Below are 26200 nucleotides of genomic sequence, written 5' to 3'. Positions count from 1 at the left end.
CCTACCGGACAGTTTTAATTAAGTGTTTACACAAGAAAGTTAGTAGGTCCAATTATAACAATAATTTTATAGATGAACTCATAATATATTTGTTGTTGATCCAAAAACTAGTTTACAAGGGCTTTTTTTAAAAAAAAAATATGGAAAATAAATGAAAACTCCAGTTGGGAGATGAAAATAAAAAACATTCGCTTTACTCACGTTCTCTTTATTCATAACTTTGTGTGATTTTTCCAAAACAGAGGGAACAATAAACATTATAATTCAATAATAAATAAAAGAATATGTATCTAAAATTAAAAATTTAACGAACATTGTACTATTTAAAGTTGAATTCAAATATTTTTACATTTTTTTTTTTAAATTCAACTGTAACATCAAAAGAAGTCCAAAATTTCTTTATCATCAAATGAAAGAAATAGATTATTAGGGTCCATGGATTCAATCACTCTCAGCATTTCATTGTTCACGTGTATAAAAAATTGTCTAAATTTACGAAAAGCGATTGCCCTAGGTCTACTCCATATGATCGCTAATTTGCGCGTACTCTCTTTGGCGATGTCATCGATGGCCTTATTAAATTTTTCAATAATCTTTTGAATGAACAAAGTCAGCTCTAAAGATTCACCAATTTTCTGCACTCGTCCTATAGGTTGACTTCTTTTGTCAAATAAATCTTGCAATTTGGTTTCTTGTAAAGATCTTATTTTAGAAGTGATAACGGTTTTAGCAGCTATAGCTAAATCTTTTAGCTGTTCATATTGAGCTTTAAATTCTTTGTAAAATTTTTTATCAATTTTTGAATAATAATTAAGCAGATTTTTAGTAGATTCATGGAAAGTTATATTTTGTATATAAAATAAGTCATCCTGTTTAGATGATTCTAAATCCTTTATTAATCTCTGTAAAAAGAAAAAAAAAAACTTTACTAGAAATTCCCTACTTTCCGTTTCCTTCAATGCTTCTCATAATCGCTGAAATAAAGAGCATACAATCAACAAATGAAGGAGCTCTATTGCGGTCACCTGATTGTAACCACAACATAGTGTTATAACTTTACACTTAGCTCCTATCATAATATGCAAGCCGAAATTTCTGGCAAACTAGAGTTCCCTGACTCAGAATGGCGTCCACTGAGCTCTTTTAATGGATCTTCTTCTTCTTTTTCTTAAAAGTGCTTTGGAGGGGAGGTTAAGTTGATGCCACCGTTCATTCGTAGTGAAACCTGGGTTAGTTGGTTTCAACTGGGATTGCTAGGTGGGAGAGCACTATGGCTCTATTGGAAATCCCTTAATAAAGATCTGGAACATCATGCTACCTGGTTTCAAACACATTTAATTTGAATTGCGGTAAGGCTAAATAAGGCAAGGTTAGGCTAAATAAGAGTTTAGTTTCAAACACCTTCTTTCTTTCGATTCTTTGCAACAGCTGATGCATAATTATTGAAATTTAAAAAAGTAATTTGCAGATGGAACAAGAAATAAAAAAGAAAAACCATCTTACTTCTCGTTCTTCAAGCTCGTTCCTAACATTCCATTCCGTCTTCCACTTTTCTCGGATAGTTTCCAACAAATTGGCCATTTCTCTATATTTTATATCAAACCTATTTTTTACATCAATTTTCTCATTGATCCTATCGAATAATCGCGCATAAAACTGAGCCTTTTTCTGTTTCAAATCAATTTCAATTATTAGTTTCAAAATTGTTTCATATGCTGTATAATCATTCAACTCTTTTCCCGGGCCTAACAATTTTTCCATTTCTTTTCTCTTGATGTCACCATATTGTATAATATTTTTTATCATGTCTTCTATTAAAAGTGACACTACTAAAGTGGCATTCAGTATGGAAAATGAGTTAGCAACTGTGGCCGGATCCTGTAACACAATACAAGACATTAGGTACACTTAGCTATTGCCGCAAATCACAAGTATATCCCAAAATCGGATGTTCTAATTCAGCGTTTTTTTTTTTCGCTCGCCTACCACTTTGGTAGTACATCATGCTAAACTGTACCACTTCGTAAAAATGATTGTATTTCGTGAAATTTGTTATTCCGAGCGTGTTATTTTACTATTATTTATCTTTACTTGTACAGAAATACAATCTACCTGTTACAAAGGAGTTCAAGTTCTTGTTCTCTTTATAAACTTTGTTAAATGTAAGATCTTAGTTTTAAAACTTCTTTTAAATAATTAAAAATTGCGCACATATTTTTTCTCTTCAAAATTATTAGTTAATTTGCAAAGTCCTTCTTTAGGATTATTATATTTGTTTATATGGAGTGGGATTCTAAAACTTTCATAGACTGGACCAACTGATAAACAATTAATGTTTCCGGCTCGTTCTTACTATACATTAAACAATCAAACTTTGGGTTTGATTGTACCATAAGATACTCGTATAAATTATATTATTGATTTTAAATCTAGTAACATAAGGACAACCCAGTCTTATTTTAGAATTCTTTCTTATAAATTGAAAAGAAATGAATTTATCCGGAATATTGTTGACCACCATTTTTGTAATAAATTTGGAGAATTCCAAAATATATTTTAATATACTTAACTGATAAAGTAAGTAACATTATGTTAAGCTCAAATGTTCCCTGTTTTACTATAGAAATATTAGGTTTATGATAAAAGCATTCTAATAAGCAATTCTATTTCTAGAAGGATTAAGTATAACAATAATTTTAAATTTAAATTAATTATAATTTAAACAATAATTTGGCCGGCTCTACAGAAAGTTCCCAAGCGGCTACTTTTGGGTCCATTTTAAAAGCTATTAAAACTTCCAATTACAATGGGTTTTGCTCACATATATAAACATTGTAACGCCTAAAGCCTAGTGATCCTCAATCTTTTTTTTTTTTGTCGCGGCGGTACAATTTTAACAATTTCAAAATTTAGCGGTACACTAACAATAAGATAAGTTTAAAATTATTTTACTTATCCGTAATAGTAATTGCCTAATTTTTCAGACGAGCTTTACGTCCAACTACCAATTAAGTGTCGTGGACGGAGGCGACTAGCAAACATACTTTACTGTAAATTTCTCTTATTAACCAATAAATAAATTCCAAGACTTAGAGATAGGGAATCGAACCCACTAAACCAACAATACATCTTAGCTTTGCGGGTCTAGCCTATACCACCTAACATACTTTATTGTAAATTTCTCATATTAAACATTAAATAAAATCCAAGACTTAGAGATAGGGAATCGAACCCACTAAACCAACAATACATCTTAGCTTTGCGGGTCTAGCCTATACCACCTAACATACTTTATTGTAAATTTCTCATATTAAACATTAAATAAAATCCAAGACTTAGAGATAGGGAATCGAACCCACTAAACCAACAATACATCTTAGCTTTGCGGGTCTAGCCTATAACAGCTCGGCTACCGTGGCGCCTAATTTCGTTTTTATTTGGTCGTATAAAATGATAATGCTACTCTCATATCGTCTTCTACATTTAATATATTATAATTTTTATTGTATGCATTTCTCTAAAATTTGGCGGCACACTTCAAAAACTTTCGCGGCACATTGGTTGAGAATCACTGGCCTAGGCTCACTACGAACATTGTTACAGCAAATGCTACCTATACGGTGTAGATTATAGAAGTAGCCTTTAACTGTGCAAGAAGATTGTTTAGCCTGTGTGAAAGTAATATGCAAGTTGCCTGCTACCTGCAGTATGTTTATTGATATTAGATCAAGTGTATATGTTCGTATTCAACTGCATTTTGTGTTGTAGCTGTGCTCGTCTACCACAGATTTTGTTTTTTTGTTTTTTCTATATCTGAAAATAAATATTGAATTCGAAACTCACCATATCCTTAATTTCCCTGATTGCAGCATTCCAATCGTCTCTCCAACGCGCTACAGCATCGCTTAACACAGTGTTGGTCACATTAACGGTTTCACTATATGCATCTCCTGTTGACAGATTATCTGGTACATCAACAAGGCTATTCAGTATATTCTCTGCCGTTGAATTTAAATCCTTTGCAATGCTATTCTTAAACCATCTGGTTAACGTTTTTATTTTGCTAGTTAGCAAATAAGCCTCTGTTGAGTTTTCTAATGACTTAATTTGATTTTTCTCATCATCACATATGAATTCTAATAAATCATTTTCATGCTTTCCAGTAATATTTTTCACCAACATTGTTTTTAGATTATTCCAATTTTCTAATCTTTTAGGCTCTTTGCTAAGCTTTAGAAGAGAATAAATATATTAATAATACTTTTTTTGAACGAATTGACTAGCTTCTATTGATCATGCTAAAACTTCCTAATATATACAGGGAGATCCATTTAAAACGCACCAATCGCTAATAACTTCTTATGGCAAGCGGAATTCCGGAAAAACCCACCAAGTAAACTATATATATATATATTTTTTGTCTAGTTTTCAAATTTCCCACCCCCGATGGTGTAGCTTTATTTTTGGCGGAGTTATGGCCAAAAACCTGATTGGGGAGGTTCACAAGGACCACTAGTTTTGACAATGATTGTGAAAACTACATAAAAAATTGTGAAAAATGACGTTGATCCCGTTTCGATGTCCCTAATATTAGTCGAGATATTTAAGATCAAATTTACAATTTTATCTATTCGTGATCGGTTTTCAATATTAATTTTCCACCAGAAATACACGTTTTGGGAGCTCCTCTGTCTGCAAAAAATGTTATTTTTGACGCAACGAACAAAAATAATAATAATGTAAGATTTTAAAAATTTAGTTTAATGTAATAATGGTTTTGGGTGAATCAGGATAAATTTGTTTTATCATCAAATAAAAGCAACCATCATCATTTTAATGTAACCTGTATGCAAGACTTCTTCACCCGTGATTACGATTCCCGCGTGTTTTTATTTTATATATAGTTTACTTCGTAGGTTTATTCCGGAATTCCGCTTGCCATAAGAAGTTATTAGCGATTGGTGCGTTTTAAATGGATCACCTTGTACAACTAGATTTTTTTTCCCCTTAAATTTAATTGACTTTAAAGGATTGTTGATAAAACTGGGATTGTCGCTGAAGCCTAGTCTGTGGCCTAGAAGGACTGCTGAAGCATGAGTCAGTTCTGAGTCTGTTCTGTCGGTCTTAATATGTCTAAAGGAGCGGCTCTTGGGCAAAATATAAGTGCAACCATGGGATGGACCCCCTTGCGAGGTATTTCGAAATGCTGCGAAAGGAACCTGTTCCTGTGCATAAGAACATCCGTTATTTAAATGGTACTTGTACTTCAGCATGTTAGGTTAGTTGATATCCCGCGATTCCCCTTGGCTTCCAGTGTTCCCAAATTTACAGTGCCCCTCAACCCAAAGTGAAAGTGTATTGTACTTACCCACCCATGTGATCGATTCACATAGGTAATTACCGCAAAAATGATCAGAGTTTCTGATTTAAGCATTGCCTTTATTATTGAACTGATTTTTGTATTTACTCGTATTTTACTAAATGGCTTTTATTGATTTGGTTTCTTTTCCTATTTTTCAGGCAATTTTATATTTTATGACCTTTTTTGGTTTTATTACATTTCATTATTATTTTATTGTTTTCCACAAACAATGTTATATTCAATAACATTAATAAACGTTTATTGCAATAAAATTGAAAGCTGAAGTAATTAAAATGCTTAATAATTATTTTTTTGTTCTTTGTGAACAATTTTGGTGCCCAAATATTAGTTGCTATTGTTCTTTTCTATTGTCACAAAATATTTTTGGGGAGAACAAGGAGTTGACGTTTTCGTGATTTTTGTTTTGGAATTTTGAGTTTCCACTAGAATTTCACGTTTTTGAAGTCCTTTGAAAACGAATTAAATGTTAGTGATAGGTATTCGTGAGCAACCTCTTTATATACCAGCTGTTGTTTTGATATGATTACTTTTCAGTGACAATACTATGTTGGCACCACTTAAATACCTCATTGTTTTCGTCATCTCAAGTACATTTTAGTGCTGAACGAATAACCACCGCTAATTCACCTTCAAGGTCTTATAACTCCACTTATATCGGCTAGATTCGATCCGTTTGATTGAAAAGTGAGTGATGCTGGATGCGCTCATATTTTACACGTTAGATTTCAATAATTATTAAGCATGTCACTCACTGCATGTGGAGCATCATAATTATGCACATGATGGGCAGATTACTGTTGTTGTTTGATAGGAGATTTCTCAAAGTAGATCATACTCGAAGATCATCTAGAGAAATGAAACGTTACTTTACTCTGCTTATCAGGAATGAGAGATTACACTGTACTTTTGTAAAAAGCTCCCTAGGAAGAGAAAAATCTAATGGCCAGCAGCTGGATTCGAACTTGGGAATCACAGGATTCTAACCATTGAACCCTTCGCTCACCTCATCTGTTGACATAAAAATGAACTTGATACAACCAATCATTGACATTAGCTAAGAATAAGTTCATGGCACGGATATTAGGAGATTATTCTAACAGATTGGATAGTTGATTGCTCAAAAAGTTAACAAGAGATAGTTTGAAGTGAAATTATGTCAAATTTTGATTTTTGGAAGTTAGTTTAATTTTACTTTTACTTACTTAATCGGCGATTTCGCTGTTTCGAGTTGCTGTTCAGGTTAATGCTGATCTCCTCGAATCTCTAGCCTGCCAGTCACCATATCTCAGTCCTCTGGCAGCCGTCTCCATCTTGGATGTGGAAGTTAGTTTAATTTGAATCAAGTGTTGATACATCATTGTCTTATGTAGGATTTCATGTAGAGCAATAAACTTTATTTCAGCTTGAAGAACCTCGAATAATTATGGTGGGATTTCTAAGAAGTTTTTAGTAAAAAATGAGCTGTAGAATCAACTTCTTTCCTGCGGTCATTCTGAACTATATACGGGATTAATTGTAAAAATTACTGAAAAAAGAGTAATATTGAGAAAAGCACCAAAGTTTGATTTTTCTCTCTCTCTCTCTTTTCCTATAATAGATGAAAAAACCGAATTTTCTTTAAAGTAAAGGGCATATCCTTGTTTGTAAGTGTGTAATTTTTTTCAACCACACAGAGGAATCTATCCCCAACGCGAACTCTTAAACCGCCTTTTCCGATAAAGTGAAAAGTTATAGACCAACAGTTGTTCGATTTTTTTTCTACCAATTGAAGAATATTTTTAGAGCTGTTTTAGATACAATTTTAGAACCTACGAGGAAAATCGGTCGTGAAAATCAAAATTTCTTTTCCTATTTCCTAATTAAAACTGTCCGGTAGGACAGTTGTATAAGGATTGATCGTCAAAAAGTGCACGAAAAAGCGTAACGTTTAAAAACACCCAACTTTGACAATTTTTTTCTCTTTTTCTATAAAAGATAAAATTCCCAAATTTTCTTTAAAATATAGGGCAAACCCTCCTTTATAACTGTAATTTTTTTGCAACCCCCCAGACCTAATAGATGTCGAGAAAAAAGTTGCCGAAAATGAGCAAAAACGGCATTTTCAGAAATTCTTCTTCTTCTTCTTCTTCTTCTTCTTCTTCTTCTTCTTCTTCTTCTTCTTCTTGTTGTTGTTGTTGTTACCTTTTTTGTAAACAACGTAGCGCCTAAACGCGAGAACCGATTTTCATGAATGAGGTGACATTTGATTCGGAATTTTATGTAGATGTGCCTTTTGGGGGTCTCGACGCTGTACACCGAATTAGAGAGGAGTTAGCCCCCTTTATGTAAGGCCCCCTTCAAAATTATTATTACTAATTTCTCTGTAAATCTTAGCCCGATTTTGATAAAATTTGGTAGGATGATAGAGTTAGGGCTCCCCTACGTAACATTAAAGCGGCGATCTGCTCTTACGCTAGTTAAGGGGAAGTATAGCAATCGTTTCAAATTATCGACAAGTGAACTGATTTTCATGAATGAAGTGTCATTCGAATCGAAATTTTGTACAGATTTGCACTTTAAAAGTCTCGTCGCTATGCCTCATATGGAAGGGAGTTTGCCCCACCCAAGTAAGGCCGTTTCTAAAACTATTATTACCAATATTTCTATAACGCTTTGTCCGATTTTGATAAAATTTAGCACGAAGAAGTGATTAAAGCTCCTCTACATGGCTGTGAAGTGCCATCATGCTCTTACACCTACTAAGAAGAAGTACTGAAATCGTTAAAATTATCAATGGGTGAACCTATTTACATTAATGAATTGTCGTTCGATTCAAAATCTTTGCCTCTTTGCCTTTTAGGGAGAAGTACTGTAATCGCCCTTTTATTTTTCTTACTCCTCTTAAAAGGAAGGTCTGAAATCGCAGTTTAAATTTGCTTTTTACGTACAAATACCTTCCTATTTTATTGAAAACGTTTTCTCAAAAAAATTGTTATTGAGGATGGCAACTATAATCATTCTTTAAAAAGATCTCTCCAATGGTAGTTATGGTTCCAACTTAACACCTTATCAGGTTATAATAATAGAATTGCTTATTCCAAATTTTAAAAAAATCTGTAAAGCAGATATGTAACTTTGCAAAATAGACAAAAAGGAAAATCTATCCAAAAGGTACAAAAACTTACAGTTTAAAATGTTAAGTATAAGGGTTGATTAAACGCCAAAAGGTACACAAATCAGCAAGTACCCAACATTTCATTCAAGCTTAGTTGATATAATTTAAGTAATTTTGCTGCATTAACTTTTCCTTCACATTTTTTAGAATTTATTAGATGTCACAGACCCTTATGCTGGCCATTTTCATCTACAAAAAATTTGTTCAAGTAGCACTGTAGATTGACTGTAATATCTATTAATCTATAATAATCAAACTATTAATTACAGGTTAAAAAGAAAACGTTATAAAAAATAAAAAAAATTACGAGGCTACAAAATTTAAAAACTTTTTTAAAAAAATGCTTACACCAACATACATCAATGATTTCGATTATTTTATTTTTAATAAAATCGTCTGTTTAAGTTCATTCTTTGATTAAAGTAATTGTTACTTTATGTAGTAGTCAAACGTTTATAATAATAGGTAATAATTATCTGGCTTTATAGAAAATAATATAGTTTTCTTCAATCACACTCTCAATGTAGCTGTTCTTCTCACAATGTAATATATATGTTATGTAATAATAAAATAAATAAGTATTGCATACTTTTAGGACAGCTAATTATTCCAGTATTTTACTGTAAGTAAAATTAAATTACAATTGAGAAATCAATAATTGTTGTTGAATAATCTACTTGTTATTAACTGTGTGTTATTTGTGCTCACGAATATTTCGGTAAGACGAATTCAAGTCTGAAATATTGTTTTAAATCCTCCGTGATTCAAATTTAAACAGTAGCCGACTCTAACTTTGTCTTTTTCTACTTTAACATGCATGTATAAGATGTGACAACTTCAGAATAAAGGGCATATTAAAGATAAATCCGAAGAATAATTTGGAATAGAGTTAAAATAAAGTACCTATTTAAAAACGAAGATATAATATACATTTTATCATAATTATAACCAAATAATATTATGAACGAACTGGCCAGCATAAGGGTCTGTGACATCTAATAAATTCTAAAAAATGTGAAGGAAAAGTTAATGCAGCAAAATTACTTAAATTATATCAACTAAGCTTGAATGAAATGTTGGGTACTTGCTGATTTGTGTACCTTTTGGCGTTTAATCAACCCTTATACTTAACATTTTAAACTGTAAGTTTTTGTTAAGGAGATTTCCTAGGTTCTGACTACCAATTTTTTTTTGTCAACCTACAAAAATTGTGTCATTACACAGTTCTTACCATTAGTTGTAAAATGAAACAGTTTACGGAAGTCTTATTTTCCAGAGAAGCCTAGTTCAAGATCCCTCTCCATGAAACTTGCCTTGAAATGAATTTTTCCAGATTATGTTGGGACTGCATCATTTGAACACTTATTTTTCATAACTATCCGTCCATTGAAACAAATAAAGGTGTACGGGAACATATCGGACCCTTTCCACCGACGGTCTGTCACCATGGTAATGCTTTTAAAGATGATTGTTTTATTTTTATTGTATTTTTTTCTTCTAAGTATGTAACATTTTTAAATAAAGACTTTAAATAATAAATAATAAATTTTTCCAGAATTTCTCGTTTTCCAGTTAGTGTTTCATTCACGCACCCATTTCCTCCCACTTTTTCGGGAATCAGGGAACTTAAAAAAAAGGATGTTTCCTGTTAGTGAAATTTTTAAAAAATAAAATACAAGTTGACATCATATTTTATTTAATAATGACGTACTTCCAACTGCTGCGAGGTTAACAATTTTTTTTTAAATAACAAAATTAATGTATTTTAATTAATTTAAGAAATCATCCAGGTTTATTTCATCGTCAAGTGATTTCAGTAATTGATTTTCATCGATTTTTTCAATCAGTCTGATTATTTCATTATTAACTTGATTGTAAAATTTATGAAAATTTTCAAATGGTCCATTTACATCTTGCGATTCGCTCCACATATCTGCTAATTTTTTAATATGTTGGATGGTAATTTTATCAATTATTTCAAAAATCGATTTAATCAGACTATGAATAATTGTATAATATTTCTCAGTATTTGTATAATTGGCTAGCTCTTGTAGTTTATTTTGGAAAATGAGATTCTGGATAAAAGTGTTTGTTTTATAATTGGCTAGCTCTTGTAGTTTATTTTGGAAAGTAGGATTCTGGATATAAGTGTTTGTTTTATAATTGGCTAGCTCTTGTAGTTGTTTTGTGAAGATGGGATTCTGGATATAAGTAGTAGTCTGGTCATTCGGATTTATGACAGCTTCCAATTTTTTATTTCCTAAGGAAACCATTTTGGCGGAAATTAGTGTCTTTCCAGCTGCTCCTAGTTGTTTTAATTTTTCCACTTGGAATCTGTATTCTGTTTGGAAATAGGATGGAATTTCTAGATAAGGGTCAAGAAATTTTTCTGGCTCTTCATCTATAGGTTCCCAGTCATCTGCCAGTAAATTTGGTGGGATTAATTCCCTTAATTTCTGTAACATGAAAATTGTGATTAATAATACATAATAATAATAATATTAGGAATAATAATAATAATAATGGTATAAGGGCTGTTGTCTGTAACGAGAGGACAATTTCCGGAGGCCGGAAGTACACCGAAAAAAAAGCTCCGGGCGCCAATAACCTTAGATGTCGATGCGCCTTAAATCATAATAATAATCATAATAAAAAGACCTTTCTTTTTCATCACGTGATTCTAATCTAATTACTTCCCATTATAAGGTGAAGGAACATGTCAAATTTTCTATTTCAAGTTATAACCCGGAAGTCTCCATTTTGAGAAGATCCCTGAATATATAAACATGGTCTTTCCGGCGAAAGTTGGCCATCTATGTGTGTCCACGGTAAAAATCAAAAAGAGAAAAATTGCAGGAAGCCCAAATTTGATATTTCGTTCAGGCGCCAACAGAGGGCGCCAAAATATTATTTTAGTCAATAATTCCTACCACTTTACTGAACCACATTTCTGTGCATTACACTATCTTGTCATAGTATTAGAATCAGATTTGTGACAAAGTTACCGAAAGAAATTTCTATTTCGCTGAATTGCTTTTCCCCCTCCAATATTTCGAGGTTTTTTTTAAAGATTAATTTTAGTCAGTTTCCGGTACACACAAGCACAGCCGCCACTTGCTAAAAAATCATTTTTACGGACTTAGGAAATCTTAAAAATGGAATCGAAAATTTGACACGAATTGTAATCACTTCCGTTATACCCTAGTTCTGTTAGTGTCATCATGTTGAGCCAATAAGGGATCCAGAGGCACATGTTAGAAATAATAGAAGAACAACCAACGGACCACCTACCGTCGTTTTCTCTTTAAATGAAGTTTCTCCAGTTTCCCATTTTCTTATCCAAAATTCCTGGACTTTTTTCAACAAACTTTCCGCCCGGTCATATAAGTCATCAAATTTGTTTGCTACATTGTCTTTTTGGTTGATTATATTGAATAATAGTGAATAAAATTGAATCAGTTTTAATTTTAAATCAAGCTTAATAGTGTTATTCAAAACTTCTTCGAATTCCCTGAAACCATATTCAGTATTTTTCGGGTTTATGCCTCTTCTATAAACTAAATCTTCCTTCCAGTTTTCTTTATATTGAGCAAGCCGATTGAGGCTGCTATCTACTAACAATTCCAATTGTATGATCGCATCTTCTAGCAAGAATGTATTTGCAATTACTTCTTGAGCAGCCTGTCAACCAAAGAAAAAAAAAAAAAAGAAAAAGTAATTAGTCCATCCCTCAGTGATGGGTTCTTAAGGTGGACTCTCAAGAATTGGTGTGGATGACCCTACAGAACTAAGAATGGACTTAACATTACTTTCAATACACCATTTCTAGAGTTCAGTGCTTCCAGCAGTTCCAGGTACCAATTAGATTAGAGCTTTTAGAGCATTCACTCAGATATAGAGAAAAACTCGAGCTTTTTATTCCCACAGATTTACAGACGCTCAAATTCTTCAACTTCATCAACTTATGGCAGCCATTATAGTAAATCCCGCCAATTCTAAAACTAAAACTTACATTATCCTTTAATTCTGTGATCGCGTCCCGCCAATCTTCTATCCAATTTTTTGCAGCTTCGTCAACAATTTCTTGAGCATTTTTGAGCTGATCGTCCAGTGTAGATCCTTTCGGTAGATCGTCTTGGACGTTAGTCAGACAGTCCAATATAAAATCCATATCTTCTGTAATACTTTTAACAAACCAATCGGCCAGTTCATTTATTTTATTAATTATTAAATAGCTATTTGCTGAATTTTTCTTTAAATTAATTTCTTTTTCTTTTTCATTGGTTATGTAGTTTAGTAGAAGATTTTTTCTTTTTTCTACTGCAGCTTTTTCTAAATATTCTTTATTTATCGCCGTAACGTTTTCCGCCGTTGGTAGTTTGGGTTCTTCCAATTGATTTACAATTTTTTTCCTTGGGTAGCGCCATGGCTGTGTAGAAAAATAATAACAATAATCAAGTATGTATTATATTTTTATTAATAATGGTTTAAAAATTAAACGTGTGTTCTGATCATGCAAGCTCTATTTTGGTGTGGTTTTGAGTGTATATATCACGGTTCGCCTAGATCACGATTTTAATTGAAAAGTTCACCAACATGAAACATTTTTCTTTCTCCTTATTATTTCGGTCAAAACTAACCAAAATCCACTGAAAACCAAATCGGTTTACGTTGCGGATTTTTTTTTTTTAATTTTTTAGGTCAAAAAACGGCTTTTTTTGCATTGTTAAGCCCAATAAATGGAAAAACAATACAGTTTTTTGCAAAACCAATGCATGCATTTTGAAGCTGAGGGAATTTCCGACAGATTGATGTATTTTATAAATGATAAGAATGAAATTTCGACATTCAAAATCAATAAAAAAGAAATTTTTGAGCAAAATAAGGCAAAAACAAGGTGTTTTTCGCATTTCAAAGCTTACTTAACAAATAAATCATCGTTTTTTTGGTGGAAGGGAATGGGACTTTTCAAAAATGGGAAAAATTCCTGCAAAATACAATATTTATACACTGGGAAAAGGGAAATTTTCCATTTCAAATTCATTTAATGAAACTTTTTGGATTAAAAGAGTCCAAATAATTTTTTATCGTATTGCAGGGCTTAGTATGATTTAAATTTCGAAATTTCATTTTTATCATTTGTAAAATACATCAATCTGTCGGAAATTCCCTCAGCTTCAAAATGCATGCATTGGTTTTTGCAAAAAACTGTATTGTTTTTCCATTTATTAGGCTTAACAATGCAAAAAAATACGCAACGTCAACCTATTTGGTTTTCAGTGGATTTTGGTTAGTTTTGAACCAAATAATAAGGAGAAAGAAAAATTTTTAATGTTGGTGAACTTTTCAATTAAAATCGTTCTAGGCGAACCGCGATATATATATAGGATTCAATCAAAATCCATCAATCAAATGAGCGGAAGTACAGGATAACCGGGTCGTCTTTTCTCACTTCCTTCCGTAATAAAATACAGCAAGCATGATCCTCCACAAACAATATTTTTACTTTTATTTTTTAATTAATTCCAAATTTTTGGTTTGATGAGGAGAGCGCTTCCCTCCTCCAAAAAAAAAAAACAGAAATCTACTTCAAAATTTTATTTACCTTATCTGTCGATTGATTCCCATAAATGAGAATCACAAAAATTATCCAAATTTGTGATTTACACATCGTGGGCGCCGCGATAGACCCTTTTGGGTCACTGTCGCTTACTGGTTCCACCCTAGTAATATCTAAACTGATTTTTAGTGGAACTTTTGTTTTATTTGTAATTATTTTTTTTTTTTGTTTTTCAGGCTCTTTCATATTTTATGTGTTTTATTATTACTATTATTGCCTTTTTTCTTTTATTGCTTTATTGTTTCTCCATAAACATTAATGTTGCAGTCAATAAAATTAATAAACTTTTATTGTTTAAAAAAGAAAAATACAAAGCTGAAATCATCGAAAATTCTTTACAAATATTGCTTTTAATTCTTTGTGAACAAATATGGAGACCCCTCTCCTGCAATTGTTTGATCCATTTTATTGTCTTTTGTTTAAAAACAAAATCTATAGATGACTAAAATGGAAGATGGTAACGTTAGTGGTGGCGAATAGAGGAAACGTGTTTAATTTGGTGCTTCAAGTTCTACTGAGATGTTCTTTTCAATGTATCCTCAGTCTTCAGCCATCGTAGTATGTTCCACGGTTCGTCTGCAGATTGTAGGGTAGAGCCTATGCCTTTAAGTCTTGGCTAGTGGAGGAAGATAGGACTATTTTAAGGGTAGAAGTCTTTCCCTTACGCTGTGCTAAGTTCTGCCACTTAGATGGATAAACTTGTCCCTAGAGGGTTTAACTGTTGGGTAATTTTTCTAGCTGCTATTTCAGGCAGAGTAGTTGGAATTGCATATATATTTGGTACAAGGATTCACCGGATTGTTAGAATGTGAACGCAAGCACTCCCTTTGAATAATGGTTATACGGGCACTATGATAGGATAAGGTTATATAAATGGGCACTTTCCTTAATGGTTTGGAGTATCCAAAAAAAACTGTGCAGCTGTGGAGGTCCCATAGAAACGAGAGATTCCTAGTCAAGAATATGACCGGATAAGAGCTTGGCCGTAGTCTTGAGATCTAGCACATCCTTTTTGTATTGCGGCCGGCTTCTCCTCCAAATGGCTGCAAAGTTTTGCGTTACAATGTGAACTGTGGCCTTACGTCTGGGAGACGAAGATATTTTGTTACCAAATTTTCAAATTAAAAAAAAAAGTTTATTTCTGGCCGGAACTATCTAGATTTCCGAACAAAAACCGGATGACGATATTCTCCTCTCATTGATGGTAAGGACATTCTTATGATAATGCATTTCTTTCTGTCCGATGAAACTACCAGAAACAAATTATAGATATCCGTTCTCAATCTTCTTTAGTAGATCTTTCATATCAAACAAGTTTGCTACAAATATTCCCAGCAATACCAATCTTCATTAAGAAAAAAAAAAAAAATTAACTAGCCATCATTGTGTGTGTAATTACGTTGCCAAATAATTGCCTGTATTGGCTTGTAACTTTTCTCTCTTGACGGCACTGGGCCAATTCTTTTCTTTATATTGGTGCAATCTTTTCTTATTTTCTTTGGCCGAATAATTTTTTGTAGTGAAATTTTCATTTCATTTTCGAATGATTGGAATCTCTCTCTCACTCTTTCTCTTTGTCTGAATTAGAACAGGGTATAGCCCAGGTTAATTCCGATGTTTATTCAATTAATGAATGGGTGAAAAAAAATTGTATTGAGTTTAATGTATCTAAAACCAAAGCCATGATTGTTGGAAGTGCCAGATATGTCAACGATATTGATATGAGTTCTATTTCAAAAATAACAATAGATCAGGCTTCTATTCCTTATGTAGATTCTGCTAAATGTTTGGGTGTCACTATTACTAGTACTCTATCATGGAATAATCATGTTGGTGACATATCTAACAAAATTTCTAAAACTTTGTGCCAGCTTAAATACAATAGGAATATTCTGCCTATTTCGCTAAGAAAACAGTTGATTACCATACTTATATTTCCGCATTTAGATTACTGTTCGCTAGTGTACAATGATTTAACAACTGAATTGAACATAAAATTACAAAGGTCAATAAATTCCTGTGTTCGTTTTATTTTAAATGTAAGAAGAGATGAGCATATTACTCCTCATTTTATTTTTCTTAATTGGCTGAATGTCAAGTATAGAAGGAAGTACTTATTGGGAAGGTTTCTGTTTATGCTTCTAAAAAATCAACGTCCCGAATATTTATTTAATCTGTTTATCAGGAAGGCCCAATTAGATTTAAAAAATACCAGAACTGTTAATTCCAAATTTTATATTTCTCCATATCGAACAGTTACCTATAAAAATTCATTTCTTGTGCAATCTTCTCTTTTCTGGAATTCTTTACCTCTTACATTAATTCATAAAAGTACAATAGCTTCATTTAAAAATGCATTGTATGATTTCTTAATGCGGTCCTTCATAGAAGACGCTTCTCATTAGAGAATTTATTATTTAGTTTTATATCTATAAATTAAGTGCATTTCAATGTAATTTTTGTTATAATAATTTTACTTTTATATTATAGAGAACTTATTGTAATTAATTGTGTAATTTAAATTTTGTTTGTTGTCCTTAAGGGATATTGTCCCAGGACAAAATAAAAGTTTCTTTCTTTCTTTCTTTCAAATTCTCGTTGATAAACTATTTGATGACAATTTCTGATAGTGCTGCTTCTATTTTTTTTTATTTTGTTACTAATAATAATAATGTCTTATTTGAATAGAGAAAACAAAATATACATATATTCTTTCTATAAACATCAATGACGTGGTACATTACCGTCTGTCAGAGTCTCATTTGAAACAAAAATTATTAACTTAATGATAAATACATATTTAATGAAAAGAAAAGTGAGGAAAAAGAAAACTATATTTACATAAGAATACTAGTTTTAAGTGTTACTGTAGTATTTGGTAATAATAATTAGAGTAGGAGAACTATATACAATATATAAATTAATAGTTAAATTCATTAACTAAATACCTCCTATAACGCATCGCACATTTTACAAAATTAATCAGAGCTCTCCAATTACTACCATTTAGTAAGCAAGAACTTCTTTTTTATTAAGCACGCGCTTATTAAAATATCGGATCCTGAACTCTCTCATAATGGGGCATTCAGCCAAGAAATGAAAAGTAGATTCAATAGACCTGAGGTTGCACATTGAACACAAATAATTGCGAGTGATCCAGGGTTTATAATTTAAATTTAGGCCTTCCGTTCGCACTCTAAATATTATTTGTTTAGAAAAGTGATCAATATTCAGTTCCATGTAATTTAGGTCATAATTTAGGCATAGTTCATGAAAACTGGCATTTCCAGCAAGAAATTCAAATTCAGACCTCTCAGCTGATTTTATCTTATCAATAATGGTTATCATTTGCTGCTTCCACTTAGGACTATATACGCTCGTTCTAGTTCAACACCATGTAACTCAGACAAATGAACCCAATCTTGAAACCAGAAACATTGCTTTCTAACAACCTCCTTCGCCAACATATGAGTTAATCTACTATCTGGATGCTCAGCAAAAATCTTATTATTTTGTTACTAATTTTATTTTAATTATTGACATGATCATCTTTTGGAGAGAACAGTTATTATTTTAGATTTTTATTAATAAATTCTCTTAATATATCGATTAATCATTTTTCTACAACAATTTGCCAATGCTCTCTATCTTGCACATTAGATCGATTCAAACTTTGTCGACGCTATCTCCAAGGGGAACCAGCCCCTGGAGGTATACTGCAAGCATGTACCTTGTTTTGCTTTTTTTTTGTTTACGTTTACGTACATCTTTACTTTTTTCCCCACATTTTTTGCATCTTTAAATTTGTTGCACATACTTTTCTGTGGAAATATTTCAAATAATAGTTAGCTATGAACATAATGTTTAAATAGGCAGAAACTTCTTTTGGCTATTCGCTTGGAAAGGTGCAGATGCTGTACATCCTAGCTACAACGATTTACCTGATTTTCTGGAAACTGTTATTGTGAAATGTGAAAAATCCTACGTACAATGAAAATCATTTTCTATTCGGAAATCTCATTATAACAGAAAACCCGATTTGGTGAAACAATTTATACATTGGACTTATTCTTTTCAAGAAGATGTAGTTTAAAGAAATCAGGATGTTGCAAATATCATCAAGATTTCATCTCTTGATGTTTACATCGTATCTAATGCCATTTTAGTCGGTGCCATTTTACTCTCACTTTTCCAGCTGCCAATAAACTGAAATTCAAATGAACAAAACTAGTTTTTTTAAAAAACTAGTATTCAACCAACTTTGTTTTTAAAATTATCCCAACAGAATTACTTTTTTTAAGCATGGTTTAAGTGCTGATTACTTTTTACTTTCACTCAATACAGGTTTAGAGGTAGTATTTGTGGTTTGGATCAAATTTTCAACCATTGGCACGACTTTAGTGCGCCGTATAAAAACAGCTATCACCTACCTGTAGAACATTAAGCGTTTATCGCAAAGCATTACTGGAGTAAAATTATTGCAATGATTTTTTTTTTCTTGGAGTAAACTTAAGTTTGGACATTCGGCATGAACGCCAATACTTTAATTATCTTTAATACTTTAATTATCAGCAAGGGGTTGCTGTTGCAAGAGGCTGCATGCAGTTTCCTGTGTGTTGCAAGCTCACGGGTTCCTAGCGCAGTACTCTCCAAACTTCTCTGTACTTATACAATAGGGACAAAATTACTCCACATTTACTTAAACAAGTACACTAAGGCACACTATACACCCAAGGGCTACCTACCCTTTCTTGGAGATAACATCGGCAATGGGAGTAAATGAATAGACATCATTAGGTTAAATTCTCCAACTGGGATAGAATTTCTATTACCAACAACATTGCCAAAACCTATCCAAACACTAGCATCTGGTGGAATTGCGGCTGATTTTTAAAATCATAAGAAAGTAAAACGTGAGAAAATGTTGTCTCATTGAGTGAGTAGAAGGTCTGATCGACAGGATTGCCACCCCCCCCCCACCACCGAGCAAGCAGTGAATGTATGTTATTCAAACGTGTGAATTTGTAACACTGACCTTTCTGTCAGTTGGACTGACTCTATTCGGTACAGTTTCCTTACTGCTACAATGGTAACTAGATTAAAGCGGTCATATCTTCGTGTCTACTGTCTTCACAATTATGATTGTGATAGTCCGTGAAATGAAAATAGAAAGAAGCCAGCGGATCTTAAGAACAGTGAAGAACAAATTGTTTCTCTTCTACTCTTAAGAAGAGCAGGACCAATTAATTTCTTTCTTCTTTTTACCGGAACTAGCGGTGGAATGAAAGTAACTTTTAAGATCTTATTATTTCGAATGACTTTCTTGATCCTGTATTTGAACTATGACGTAGTTATGTTCCTGCCTCAGAATCTGGGTTAGCGAGACAAAGTTAAGACATATAATGAAAATCTGGACGAACATTCACACTAACTTTCGCCGAAATTTGGAGACCGGATGTCTGAGCAATCTTTCTCAGAATCCACCCCTCTGATATATGCAGATTCTGAGATTGTTCTTAGTTTTTGAGGGTGTTTACGCCCTAAATTTAAACTTGTAATAAGTAGACTCCCTGAGGCTCGATTTACTTTCTCTGCTAGCCGATTTAAATAGACTAGTATCTGCGACTCTCCTTTTAATCTAGTAGACTACCAACGAGTAGTTCTGTAATATTAGCGAACTGACCTACAATTCGCCCAGATACACAATACTATCCTCCAGCTATCTAGTGTCCTGCTCAAGTTACCAGGATATCACTGTGGAAAGTGAACATCGGAAATAGAGATAGCTTCTTCACAAAGGCACATGTATCTTACGTTTTTACCATGAACTTTTTCTCCATAACTGCAACAGGTTATCAGGTAACCGTTTGAGTGGGGTTATTTTAAAAGATTATCGTCTTATTTAATGGGTTTATGGAATATTTTATTATCAAGTATTTGGCGTCTAACTTGAGTGGACCAGGTCGTGTGCCCGGCAGACGCTTGGAAATTGCTTTTGGGCTTTAAAATCTTTTAATAAATTTGGTCATTTTGTCTGTCCACTAAATATAAGGAAAACGAAGGTAAAAGTGTTTCTTTGTGTGTTTTGTGGCTGGACATATGCTCCTACTTAAGATAAGTAGTAGAGCTCCAAAAGGAGAAAAGTGCAGAAGGAAAGTAGACTGGAGAGCGGCCTGGAAGCGCCTTTCCCAGAGCCCCTGGAGTTGCACACCTGGTCTCCGCCCTGGCTTTACTACTTTCACTTACTTTCAATTCCAGTTAGCACGCTGGAGTCCGCCATTATTCATACATTTTGTTTATTTATTTAATTTTTTTTTTAGTTAATGATGATAAAAATAAATCTCAGCAATCTCTTCGCAGACATCATTCATTCGGTTAGCTACATTAATACATTTTGTGTAACAAAAAGAAACAAAAGGCATCCTAAAAGTTTGTAAAAATAAAAATAATTTGTCAATAATGATTCATTATTATTGTTAATGTAGTTAAGGCAAAACAACGGCGTTCTGACGGACGGTGTTCTCTCCTTAAAAGAATTGTAAGCGGCCAAAGTAGCCGAGTGGTTAGATGCGAGACCCGCAAAGATGTTTAGCAGGACTGGGGTTCGATTCCTCAGCCTAGGCGTTAAAATTTTAATTTCTTGTTTAATAAAAAGAATTGATTGTAAAGAATGTTGGCTGGTTGTTGCCTCCGTCCTCGACACCAACTTGGTTCTGTCTTCATGAAATATTTGAGGCTCATAAAAAAGAAAAACTATTGTTTATTTAAATCGTAATTAGATTCCATGAGTGCTGGTTGGCTCTGGTCTGTTCCTGTCCCATTAGCCACTATTTCAGGAACATCTTTGGGAGTATTCCCTATCTACAGAATTCAACTTCCAACTATCTTTTTGGCTCCTTTAAATCACTCACTAGCTGACCGGTTTAAATGTTTATAAAGTTTGTAAAAAATAATTTGAAACCCATTTCATCACACTTTGTTTTTCTCTTATTGGACCAATGTTAGCATGGAAAAGCGTGGAAAATTGAGCCAAAGCCTCCCCACCCCGGGGTTTTCGTGCGATTATGTTTTTTACTTCATGAATTTTTTGTTTTATTTTTAAATTAGAGGCCACAAAATCCTTTTAGAATTAGAAAATTTCTTGAGTGGATTAAATATATAAAAAAAAAGAAGATATAACTTACTCAGAATGAACTAATGTAGAGGTAGTGTTCCTGTAAAAAATAATCGTGTGGGGAAACGTGAGACGACCGTGAAAACGTTTTAGAATGTAAACTATGATTCCACTTTCTATTTTGTTAGAGTTCTATGTTTTATTTTTTTGAGATATGTGGGTGGTTTTTTTTGAGAGAGAGAGAGAATGAGAAAGAGAGGATGTTCCAGAGACAGAGGCTGGAAGAGAGAGAGAGAATGAGAAAGAGAGGATGTTCCAGAGACAGAGGCTGGAAGAGAGAGAGAGAATGAGAAAGAGAGGATGTTCCAGAGACAGAGGCTGGAAGAGAGAGAGAGAATGAGAAAGAGAGGATGTTCCAGAGACAGAGGCTGGAAGAGAGAGAGAGAATGAGAAAGAGAGGATGTTCCAGAGACAGAGGCTGGAAGAGAGAGAGAGAATGAGAAAGAGAGGATGTTCCAGAGACAGAGGCTGGAAGAGAGAGAGAGAAAGAGAAAGAGAGGATGTTCCAGAGACAGAGGCTGGAAGAGAGTGAGAGAGAAGTTTCCAAAATATTGTAGAAACTCTGGAGAGTGACGTATGGATTGTCCAGACCTCTCAACTCTGACAGATCTGCTTTAAAAAAATGTGTCACAACAAAGCGTGCAGAATTTGTGCAACATCATCATGTTGTTTGTATTTATGTATGTAGTACGTAGATTATGTGTGACCAATAAGATGTGAGTTTGACCGTATTATTTACTAAATTTCTCCTATAATCAACTACAAAACTACGTCATCTGTTCTTGTAAGTTCGCAGCTCGGAATAATATTTATCATGTTTCTACAAGTAAGCTTCAGGGATGACGCAAAACTAATACTTCCGGTAAAAACTACGTATAGAATGTTTGACCTGATCAAAGTACTTCCTCTTCCGAAATTTTCTCACGCAATGCTTCCTCTATATTGAAGGTATAAGAGAATGTAAAAATACTCTAAACTGTTTCATGAAAAATGTTAAGTAAAGCAAAAAAGAATAAAAAAAATCCTCATGTTGTCAAAAAATTGGATAATTTATTAAAAACCGTCTAAAGAAATTAGCACGATTACTGGGTCTCCGGTAGGTCTAGCATTCTTTCTGGTCTGGGTGCAGCGGTGAAGAGGAAGAAATTACACCTGGCTGACTGACCCGGATCGTGCAGGTGGACTTCTAAAAATCCTACTCCTGGAACCGGTTTTTTTTTTTCCTTCTGGAATCTGGCCGACCGCTGGAGCCGCGAAAGTTTTTTTTTCTTCTTCGTTTAAATCTTCCTCTATATTCCAGAGAGTAGGTAATCACACAGTACACGGCCTAAGATTAACAATGTAGGCAGTACCGCCGGTGGAGCAAGTAGTTTGCAAAAAATTAAGAGCTCAGAGCTCGAGTTATCTCGCAAAACACCCTTTTTTTTTTAAAAAAAAAAATAAATAAAGTCCATTCATTGAATTCCTTTCTAACTCCTGCAGCTAATTGATGTTTCTTAATTTCCTTTTTTTCTGTTAAGGAATTGCCGTTTCTTAAAAAACTGTCTTTTTTTTTGATCATTTTTTTGGAATAAATGACTCTTGAACGTCACAAATAGCAGCGGGAATCAGTGACCATAAACAGCTGTTTATTATTTATTTTCGAAGAGATTGAATTCAAAAATTTTTGTACAGAGCGAATCCTGCATCCAGCTTTCCAATCGCTTAACTTCCTCTTTGAATTACGCCCCCCCAGTATATATGATACTATGCTGATGATTTTCAGATTTACCTATCCTTTTCCCCGTCGGATTTGTTTGAAGCTGTATTTAAACTTCAAGAAGACCTCAATAAATCCATCAGCATGGGCCACGAACAATAAGCTTACCCTGAATGTAGAAAAGACCAAAGCTATTGTTATTGGCTCCAACCCACTCCTTAAATCATTGGCTCCTCTTCCTAATCTTTTCCTTTACAATATCCCAATAAAATATTGTTCCTCTGTGAAAAACCTTGGTATCACTTTTGATCAAAACGTATCTTTGAAAAACCATGTTTCCCAAATCTCTCATCGTTCCATCCATATCCTTAAGCAGTTTAATAGTTCCTGTCACCTTTTTCCAATTATGACCCGGCAACTCCTGGTATCCTCTCTTATATTCCCCCATTTCGACTACGGTTGTTTGGTGTATGGCCGGTCTTTCTGGTGATATTGAAGCTAAGCTCAAACGCCTCATGAACTGCTTTATAAGATTTATTTTCAGCATTTCTAGAGACTTTCGCATTTCGCACTGCTACGATGAGTTGAAGTTGCTTTTTCCTGTCTATCGCCGCCAATATTTTTTGGCTTCTTTCCTTTTTCAAGTCATCCAGTCTCAAAGGCCTTCCTATATTTTTCAACTCCTTAAGTTTAAATCCTCCATCCATTCCCGTAACACTAGATCTCGCTCATCTGATCTCTATATTCCCTCTCACCGTACCTCATCCTTTGACAAGTCCTTCCTCATACGTGCTACCTCTCTCTGGAACTCCTTGCCTTCATCTGTCCGCCATGCTCCTACCCTATCCATCTTTAAATCCCGTCTATTCAGTTATCTCCTTTCTATTCAGCTTCCTCCGAAATTCTAATTGTTTTAATTTATTTCCTTAATTTCTGCTGTTTTATTATTTTCACTTTTGTAAATACTTATTTATTTATTTAATTTCTGTATAATCACAGGCCAAACTGTTAAGGCCTCTATTTGTTCCTGTATTTATTCTTAGGGGACAATTGTCCCAGAATAATAAATTTCTTTTCTATTTCTATTTCTATTTCTATTTCTATATTGACACCGTCACAATCAAGAAATTCAAAAGTAGAATAAGATTAGCTTCTTCCGCTCCCCTTACCATAAGAGAATTTCGATGTTGTCTTAAGCCCCTCTGATGACCATTTTTTGACGAACAGTCCACCAAAGGGTTTTTTGTCAGTAAAATGTACGGTTCTTGTTAGCTGTAAAATATTTACGAGTATGAAACATCTAATCACAGACGCCATATGGTCGAATTGCAGCCAGCTGATGTTGGACTGTATAGAATGAATGGCTGTGTTAGTAGTTTGAGACTTTGTCTAAGGAAGTTTGAATTTTATGTTGTTTATATTTAGCTTACTTCACCAGTTTCCGTTTTTATGATTGTGTGCTAGTTAAGTTAAGTACATTTTTGTAGGTACAAATTTTCGATGAAAACCAGGGAAAATAAGAGATTTGTTCTGACTCAGTGAGCTCTATCATGTACTTCCGATGAACAATTAATGGGAACATTAATGCGATTACAGAACTTCCTTTGTACAGGAGTAAAAGCAAAAAGTAAATGTAAATGATACGAGGAGTAATATGTAGAAAGAAGAATATTTCTTTGAAGAAATCAAAACTTAGGTATTGTTCGTGACCCTGACGTTGGGAAAGTATAGTATAGGTTCTTCGATGTTTTCTCTCCTTTCCACTTGAAGAAGGTAAGACCGTCGGAGGTGAAAGGTTGAGAGTTGTTAGCCAGCCCCGTTACTAGAGAGTGCGCACTTGGTTATTGCCTAGGGGCCTTCCCCCCTGTGATCTGGCTAGAAAGCGCTGGCCAGGTTAAGGCGAAAGTGATCTTCCATGTATGTATGTGTGTGTTTAGGTGTATGTACAAGACAGAATAGCTTTTAGTGTGTGTGTACTCTTAAGCGGTGAAGAGAGGGAATAAAGGGGCGACGGTTTTGAACTTTTCGCTTTTTTTTGTTATTGTTTTTGGGAGGGAAGCTTGACCATTACCAAAAATTTAAGTCTAAGCGCATGACAAAAATATCCAAAAATCAAAACTTTAGTGAACGACTTTGTGCAATCAAAGTTTGCCAAAAATTACAATTTGTTGGCCCCCTAAATATTACGTATTCATGACAAAAAAAAGATTTTGAAGAAAAATAAACACCCGCTGTAATTCACTCACACGACGTCCTTTTACGATTCGCAAGACTCGTAATTTTATAATTTCTCTTCCGACTGCGAAGTTGAAAATTCACAACTGTAAAATTAAATCTTATAGGAAAGCACCCACCCACAATTGTAATTATTGCAATTGTTAAAATGTATTGCTAAATCATAATAATTGTTCTAACAATATTTTTGATCAAAATTAAAAATATATTTTATTCTGATATAAAAAGTTAATATTCACATACATTTGTTTGTTAAGACGAAAAATCCTACCTCCCATCATCTTGAACCAAATTCCTATACCAACTATGGACAAAGTACGCTACCTTGAACTGTACCTAGACAAACGGTTGACATGGAATCCCCCATACTAGACTGAAAATACAAGAAACTAACCAACGCTACAAAAATTCTCGCTAGACTACTTGACAAACGATCTAAACTCAACGTACAAAACAAAAGACTCTTATTCGAGGGTCGTTTGAAAAGTCCGTGCAAAAATAAAAACTACTTAATTTTTTGGGGTAAACCTTTTTTATTTTTCAACATAGTCTCCTTTTAGGCTTATACACTTCGTCCAACGCTGCTCTAGTTTGTTGATCCCTTCCGAATAATAGGATTTGTCCAAGTCTGAAAAATAGCCATTCGTTTCTGCAATCACCTCCTCGTTTGAATAAAATCTTTTTCCCGCCAGCCATTTCTTCATATTGGGGAACAAATAGTAGTCCGAGGGAGCCAAGTCTGGAGAATAGGGGGGATGTGAAACGAGTTGGAACCCTATTTCCATTAATTTTGCGACCACAACTGCTGAAGTGTGAGCTGGTGCGTTGTCGTGATAGAAAAAGGACTTTTTTGTGGGCCAATCGTGGGCGTTTTTCTTGCAGCTCGGTTTTCAAACGGTCCAATAACGATGAATAATATGCACCTGTAATAGTTT

The 26200-nt window shown here is 33.6% G+C and overlaps 3 protein-coding genes across 22 annotated transcripts in view; 1 reads left to right on the top strand and 2 right to left on the bottom strand.

Moving 5' to 3' along the window:
* The window catches only part of LOC141446838 (uncharacterized), a 366903-nt gene that overhangs the window by 276076 nt on the left and 64627 nt on the right, over positions 1 to 26200 (top strand). The window lies entirely within an intron of this gene.
* LOC141446537 (uncharacterized) lies at positions 211 to 5471 on the bottom strand. The gene is made up of 4 exons (XM_074113087.1): positions 5369 to 5471; positions 3844 to 4230; positions 1504 to 1878; positions 211 to 902 (listed from the first exon to the last, which is right to left on the bottom strand). The coding sequence occupies exons 1-4, from the start codon at positions 5432 to 5434 to the stop codon at positions 378 to 380; spliced, it is 1353 nt and encodes a 450-aa protein (XP_073969188.1). The 5' UTR covers positions 5435 to 5471; the 3' UTR covers positions 211 to 377.
* LOC141446536 (uncharacterized) lies at positions 10233 to 14263 on the bottom strand. Its single transcript, XM_074113086.1, has 4 exons — positions 14143 to 14263; positions 12550 to 12966; positions 11829 to 12218; positions 10233 to 10993 (listed from the first exon to the last, which is right to left on the bottom strand). The coding sequence occupies exons 1-4, from the start codon at positions 14206 to 14208 to the stop codon at positions 10307 to 10309; spliced, it is 1560 nt and encodes a 519-aa protein (XP_073969187.1). The 5' UTR covers positions 14209 to 14263; the 3' UTR covers positions 10233 to 10306.

The sequence above is a fragment of the Rhodnius prolixus genome, unplaced genomic scaffold (genome assembly GCF_049639745.1).
Source record: "Rhodnius prolixus isolate KJV_2025 unplaced genomic scaffold, Rpr scaffold_7, whole genome shotgun sequence".
In the NCBI taxonomy this organism is placed as follows: Eukaryota; Metazoa; Arthropoda; class Insecta; order Hemiptera; family Reduviidae; genus Rhodnius; species Rhodnius prolixus.
The sequence above is the reverse complement of the archived record's forward strand: the minus strand, read 5'-3'. Positions and strand labels throughout refer to the sequence as shown.